Source organism: Leiobunum rupestre, chromosome 4 (genome assembly GCF_980474605.1).
Source record: "Leiobunum rupestre chromosome 4, qqLeiRupe1.1.hap1, whole genome shotgun sequence".
In the NCBI taxonomy this organism is placed as follows: domain Eukaryota; kingdom Metazoa; phylum Arthropoda; class Arachnida; order Opiliones; family Sclerosomatidae; genus Leiobunum; species Leiobunum rupestre.
The window spans coordinates 25876273-25883858 of NC_143387.1; the positions used below are offsets into that span (position 1 = coordinate 25876273).

General features: G+C 37.5%; 1 protein-coding gene across 5 annotated transcripts; it reads right to left on the minus strand.

The window, feature by feature from the left end:
• Positions 1-47: 47 nt before the first annotated feature.
• On the minus strand, positions 48-2667 carry LOC149947278 (pre-mRNA-splicing factor 38B). 5 transcript variants are annotated; one of them, XM_090173584.1, is made up of 9 exons: positions 2593-2662; positions 2233-2290; positions 2108-2164; positions 1973-2041; positions 1190-1341; positions 849-1125; positions 717-775; positions 430-573; positions 51-365 (listed from the first exon to the last, which is right to left on the minus strand). In XM_090173584.1, the coding sequence occupies exons 2-9, from the start codon at positions 2248-2250 to the stop codon at positions 245-247; spliced, it is 897 nt and encodes a 298-aa protein (XP_090029710.1). In that variant the 5' UTR covers positions 2251-2290; positions 2593-2662; the 3' UTR covers positions 51-244. The 5 variants fall into 5 exon arrangements, 4 of the variants coding, with proteins under 4 accessions (XP_090029708.1, XP_090029707.1, XP_090029710.1 ...); XM_090173583.1 differs by lacking the exon at positions 2593-2662 and adding an exon at positions 2445-2586; XR_016480667.1 differs by lacking the exon at positions 2593-2662 and adding an exon at positions 2445-2586 and having other exon boundaries at positions 48-365; positions 706-775; positions 2108-2290.
• Positions 2668-7586: the final 4919 nt, after the last annotated feature.

Genomic DNA, 7586 nt, shown 5'->3' on the forward strand with positions numbered 1-7586 from the left:
ATATGGAACAACAATTTTTGCTTTTTATTTCTACAATAGAAATATAATTTCCATAAGATGGCAAAAGTATAAGAAAATGGAAAAAAAGTTCCGCAAAACTTGTTGCAGTATTTAATTGCTCAAGTGATATTATAAAAAGCCAATTTATTTTGTCTTTCGTTAAAAAACCATATCTTTAGGGCACTTTCTTTTAACTTTAACTTTTTCTCGCTTGAAAAATGTTCCATGTGAAAATACTATTTTGTTAATGATGTGACCTATGATGATGACGACTTTCACGATTCTCTGAATAACGGCTCGATCTATGATGTCTATGCCGATCACTATGATGACGTCTGTCACGGCTACTGCTTCGCTCACGCTCACTGAAAAAATGGGTAAAATTAAGAAACTTTGGTTTTATCACTCTTAAAATCCTATTAAATTTACTGGTTGCTTTTGGTTCTGCTTCGACTCCTGTGGTGACGATGATGTCTACTATAGGATGGACTTTTAGAGCGATGGTAATGTTCTCTCGGTTCTCTTCTCTCTAGCCGATCTGGCCGGTATCGCACCTCTTCTCTTTCTCCAGACCTTATTTTAAAATGTTAATAGATAATTTGTCATTATAGTCTTTCACATTTTTATAATGTTATACTTTTCTCTTGATCTGCTCTTTAGTATTTTCTAACCCCCTTTATGGGCTAGTTTCTAAAGGCACTATACCTGAAACATACCTCGATGCGCTGCTACCTGCCCACGGTAGCTCTTCCCTCTTCTTATATTCTTCCACTTCCTACATTAATGTTGTCATATGGTGGTTAAATTAAGATCAACTTAGATTTAATAAAATTAATAATTTGAAGTACTTCAGGTTCCTCGTAGGTTTCTTCTGGCTCTTCATAGCCTTGCGCTTGTACTTTAGTCAATGGTTGTAAAGTGGATAATTTGTTTTCCAGATCTTTTTGAATTGGCACTGGTATCCTCGGGAAAAGGGTTGCGTACCATTCCAGTTTGCTGAGCATGTGTCTCAAAATCTCTCCTATCTGCATCATCTGACCTCCTCCCGCTTTCACATCTAGCTCCTCATCATCATCTAAATATGGTTCAAACCATTCCCATAAGTCAGCTGGTGGTTGAGTGTATCTAAAATTTCAATATAAAATAAGCGCAAGTTGATAAAGTTACAAAATTTCAGTTATATTTTTACCTTATGTACATAAACCCTAGGCCTCTAATGTAGGGAGAATCTCGATGAGTAATTAAGCCCATGAGTTGTTTTCTCGTTAACTTTAAAGTAAATAGTTTATACAATATGCAGAAAGCTGTTGATACAATGCCACCGGCTCCTACTCCTCGAACCTTAAAGAGAATTAAGAATACCTTTATTAAATAGGTGAAACACATTCTCGCCTGGCAATCTAAATAAACTATTCCCTTGAGATAGTTTTGTCTGCTTTTACAAAGATTATATATCGAAGTAAATTTTTGCGGGCCCGACTAATTTTCCTACCGTGTCATATTTCTTAAAACGACATGAGTTGCGAAATCTATGATTGGCCTACTTTCTGATGGCCAGTGTATTAATGAGGATGGGTGTCTGCTAGAATGAGCTTGGATAGCGGAAGTTGCCACACCTGTCAAAAAATAAGTTTTCCCACTATTTATTATTTTCAGTTTAAACATAAACTATAGCCGGCTAACAGAAACCAAATATGCAGTTTTGTACCAGCATATTTTGAGGTCAATAACTGCGGCTCGAAACCAAGGGGGTTTTGATAGAGAAGAGAGCTTTTCGTAGTTTTGAATCCTTGAATAAAATTTTAAAACAAAAATTAAACATAGAGATCGAAATAGACGTCTTCCTTTTAAAAAACACTTTTTACGAAAGGAAGTAGTCTATGACATTTATTGTTGTGCGTAGTGCAAAACTTTTTCGGTAGATTGCAACTAAAAGCTAAAGATGTATGATAAGATGTTTTTATTTACTTACTCCACCACACATGCCTGTTTGACCTGAGGTTTTACGACTACCTTTTTCCCAAGGTTCTAAATGACTAACCTATGTTAGGATAAAATTATTATAACTGCTTACAAAAATTTAATACATATGATAATTTAAACTTACATGATAATATATTTCATCAACAACCTCATGATAGGTTTTGAGCTGATAGAGATTGACCTTAAAGTAGTGTGATGATAGTATGTTTGTAAGAATCATGTTATTCAGGTTCATTGTCTTCTCGTTACCCCACAAAGGAAGAACATTGTTCTTCTTCTCACTAGTTCCTCCTGGTCCCATAGTTTTCTTAAAAAATAAATAAAATAATGGCGAATCAAAACAAAAACAAGAAACACAACCTTTAAATCAAATAAGTAAACAATAAAGATCCAAGGCTTAAAATGAAAATTTCAAAAAGCAAAATAGGGATTAAGAACATAAGTAGAAAAAAAAGTCTTACAAAATAATATAATCTTCCTTATAAATAGAAAGTTTTTGTATTTTTTCTTCAAATATTCGAAACTTTGTTCAGAATATGTAATGAAATAACGCGCGAAGAGAAAAACCAAGCTTGTAATGCATTGGATAGTAGTTGAAGTTAAGCCTACTTTTTCTGGCACAATTCCTTAGAGCAATTTCAGAGCAGATCCATTTTTAATTGAAATTGCATTATGCGAGCGTTCTCAGAGGGACCTAGGAGCACTCCGAGAGTGATTAGAGAAAATCAATATCACTAATGATCCGAATCTAAACCTAATGCAGTTTTAAAATTTACCTTACCTGATATGCAAATTTGGTTGCAAATGTATTATATAGTGTAATACATATTATCAGAAGTACATAATAATCTCAAAATCTCATTTAAAAGAATGATTGTACCTTTGCAGATTTGATGGCGTTTACAATGTGCGCGATTTTCCCGCCGAACAATGCAGAAGCGTACTCGCCATTACGGCTGGAAATTTACTGCTCCTAACTTTATAAAATGTAAGTTGTTATATACTTCTGGTATGATCATTAATGAAACGAAATGTATGGCTACGGCAGGGAGGGGGGAGGGGAAGGCAAAAACAGTATTGTTAGAGACGCGTATCAGAAGACTAGCCGACAGTGGCGGACTGGGTCTAATATTTTGGGCTGCCAGAAGACAAAGGGCCCCAGCTTTAATAACTATAACGCTATCATGTTTGAGGGGCCCACTTCATGAAATGTCCGTGGGGCCCACCTGCCTCTTTCCCATGCGAGAATTTCCATGGTACCCTTTTCCCCATAGTCGAACCACCCCAGTAAGGCACTCCCTAGGAGCGAGTTTTCATATTCCTAGGCACTCCTCCCCCTTTACCCCATGCCAGTGTTACCGGGGTACCCTTTCCCCCCCGCAAATATAGCAAAAAAACCTCGCCTTCCTCTCTCGTCCCAAACTCCACAGTAAGGCACCCCTCCCCCTTTTTCCGATGCGATAATTACCGTCGTACCCTTTTCCCCACAAAAATTACTCAAAAACTCGCCTTCTCTCTCTTCCAAACCCCCAGGAAGGCACCCCTCCCCCTTTTCCCCATGCCAGAATTACCGGGTTACCCTTTTCCCCCCGCAAAAATAACAAACAAGTCGTAATATTAGTTCCACATCGGTGTATTCGGGTGGGCAAACCTATACACCCTTAGTAGACCCAGTTAGGCAAACTAATACAAAAGCTGTTGAGGCTACGTGATTTCTTATCATTTGATATATAAATTTCCACCCTAAGTTAAAGAGTGGATGCCGCCCACCATCGGGAGGCCGGTGTGGGCAAACTAATATAAAAGTTGTTGAGCCCATGTGATTTCCTATTGTTTGATATATAATTTACCATCCTATGTTAAAGGGTGGGCAAACCAATACAAAGCTATTGAGGCCATGTGATTTTCTATCGTTAGATATAAAAAATACCATCCTAAGTTGAAGGATTAAAACTTGGGCGCCACCCACCCTCAGGATACGCGGGTGGGCAAACCAATACAAAAGCTGTTGAGGCCATGTGATTTCCTATCGTTTGATATATAATTTACCATCCTATGTTAAAGAGTGGCCAGTACCCCCGCCAGGAATTTTTAACACATAGGCCCGGTCTGATTTAAAACCCCCCCCCCCCTATCTATATATTTTAATTTTGAAATGTCCGATTTTAAAGAATTTTCTTGACTATAGTTAAAATTTTAAAATTATGACACTAATATGTTAATTTAAACTTTTTCTTAGGAAAGATAAAATTTTCTGCCCTCGCAATTTAATCAATGAATGATACTCTTCGATTAGAGCTTTTAGCAAATTCGTCAACCACTAAATTAGGGTTTTCTTTTAAACAATTCGACAAATCCCGATTAATGGACAACGTAGCCAGATTTGAAAGTCTAAATTTTCCCATAGTTGTTCGAAGACGTGTTTCTATTCCTTTCAGGGAGCTGAAACTTCTTTCTGAGATGGTGTTCGCGACAGGAATGCATTGAACAACCTTGTAGTACTTAACAAGGTAAGGGAAGCCATCTTCCATGGGCATTAAATAGTGGAAGCAGTCGCTTACGCTGTTAAATATTTTGGGGATAATTAGATTTCTCGCAATTTTAATTTGACTTTTTAAGGAATCAAGGTCGAAATGAAACCTATCGTATGTGTTACAATGTGTTAGGGTATCGATTTCGTTTAGGAAGTTCTCAGAGTTAGGGTCAGACGCCATGATACCATTATATAGACCAGAGTTTTCTAATAGCCGGATTTTCATTTCAGAAATAAATTTGTCTATTAATTCGAAATAGGTGGACCTCATCTAGTCTATTAGGGTTTTTGCTTTAGTTTCCCTGGTCCCCGTTGTAATTGTTACCACACTATGTTTTAAATCCTGTTAGGGATAATTTTACGTTTACGTAAAGCTAATGGTTCGCTGTTACGGTCAGGTACTGCAATAAAAGCCGATTCCGCGATTTTAGTAGCTTCTTCCCAAATAGAATCAAAGCGTTCAGAGTTTCTACAATCTTCTAAGGTCTTGACAGTAGCTTGGCAAATGGCAACGGCTTCCGTAAAAATAACATTGGGACTTTGTAAATATTCCGACAGGGAATTTGTTACGCCTAATACTTCGTCTAATGCAACGACTAATATTAAAGGGAATATAACCTTTGGTATTTCTGTCGCCCTCCGAGGGTTCCAATATTGTCCGCTGCCTCTCATGGCTTTTCACACCTGCGGCGCTGATAATCGCTGATTGTGAAGGGAATACAGGAAATTGATGGGGTCTTCCATAAAGAACGCATTGGAGGTTCTATTCCATTTAAGTTGTTACAGTTATGTAATTGGGATATATACCCACGACACTCAGCAGCCTCGTCGGGTTTTCCGTTTTTCCAATCAGATTCTCTAAAGTTAAAACTACGGAATAGAGTCTATTTCTAAAATAGTGAATCCCTTTTTTTTTGCTCCACCATCGAGTGTCGCAGCTTTGTGGCATTTTCAGTATGTCGTACCCTAGATCTTTTTGAGAGTTTTCAAAATATTCACTTCTAATAACCGAATTCCTTTGAAAGTTGTAAATGGCTTGAACCAAACCAAGTAATTCCCTAACTGTCGATATTTTGGAGCAACAGTCAACTAAAACTAAATTTAAGCGGTGGGCGTAGCAATGAACGTACGGACAATGGCCACCTACTGCTTCTTCTACTTTAACCCTTACTCCTTTTACGTGTCCACTCATTACACTAGCTCCATCATAAGTCTGTGCAACACAATTCTCCAGTTTGAAACCACCCTCTTTTAAAAGATTTATAATTGCCAAGCTGATACTCTCAGAATCAAACTTGTGTAAATCTGTGAACCCTATAAATCGTTCTACGACACCTATTTCTGCTTTAGTATATCGAATACAAAGACTTAACTGCTCTACTCCCGCGTTATCTCGTGTTTCGTCAGCTATTACAGAGTAGAATCCACCGGATTCGTTGACCTCTTGAACAATAATTTTTCTCACTAAACTTGCACAAATGCCAATTATTTCGTTTTGTATGGTGCTGTGCAAATATTTGGCATTATTCGGCATATTATCGCACTTGGCTTTTAAATCAGGACATTTTCTTTTTAAAAGATCTAATATTGCAATAAAGTTTCCGCTTTTCCCAATATTGTCAGCGGATGTGAAGTGCTAAATCTTGTTGGGCACATAAAATAATCACTTCCACGTGTGTAGATAGGACCTCTCTGTTTCTAATAACGTCTAGTCTATGGTGGTCGTTAACCTGGCAAACTATTGATCAACGGGATTTGGATTCCATGTAGTCTAAGTACATTTTGTAGGCTAGTTGGTGAGAAGATTTGTTGGAAGTGAAGTGTTCTTCGAATTGTCTCCCCATGTTTTTCCAATCCGAAAATCCCTTTAGAAATGCAGTGTTTCTACTGCCTAAAAAATGACGGCAACAAAAACAATACACTGCATCCTTTGCAACTGAATATTCAATCATTTGATATTTGTCATACCAAGAAGAATTGAAACCTCGATTTTTACCGCCAATTAATCTTTTAGGAAAAGGATTTAGTTTAGGCTGAACTGGAAGGCAATCCTTATCTAGACTAATATCCAAGTTATTCAACGCGTGTAAGCCCATTTCTTTTGAATTGGACACGTCGTTTGATGTATTTGGTGCATGGTTAGAGTTGGGGTTTGCAATTACTTCTGCAATTTCTCCTTCATGAGTTAGTTCCATTTCCATATCAGTACTGATGTTTGGAAGAACTTCAGCAGTATTACTAAAACAGTGACTGTTATTAGTCCCCAAGGATTCTAAACCCTTTCCCAATTCTTTGACTAGGTTTTTCTCAGAACTATAGTTATGGATTTGCGCCGAAGATTTCAAAAAACGTGCCATTGCACCTTTCTGACTACTAACGAAACTATCTTCCCTTTTCCGTTTTTCTCGTTTTTGGGACCCAGATAAAAATTTTCTGCTACTCATATTTCAAAATGCTACTATATACTAATAGCGAAATAACCTTAAAGGCCGAGAACAGGTATTCCATTTTCCCGTGTGCGAATTTAGACCCCCACAAAATTGAGTGACAGCGTCGACAGCTTGACCGACGGCTCTGACTGTTTTTGAATAGAATATATACAATGAGAATCAAAAAAAGAGGTAAACTACAATACATGGAATTGTCCAGGCGGTCACTCAAGCTGTCAGAGCTGTCAGTTAAGTTGTCAGAGATGTCTATCAGTTGTCACTCGTCAAAAAAATTAAGTACGGGATAAGAGGGGTGGAAATTCGCTCTGGTCTCGGTCTTTAAAAAGGTTTAAGAAAATAAAGCTTAGTTAAAGCTATGTAGTCTTCAAACAGACTTTTTAATAATACCAGCTATATCGTTAGATAGACGGAAAGTATCAAAGGTGAAATAGGTAAGCAAAACACGACCAACATAATTCTTTTAAATTACTGAAATTAGTGGAAATATGATTTAAAGAAATTCTTAAAGGGCAACGCAAGCTCTGCGGCAAAATAAAGAAAAAGTAACGTGCTTTTTAACCCCCTACACCCCCCTCAGTACTGGCGAGACCACGCAGAGTTTACCGTAAATTTCGCACTTT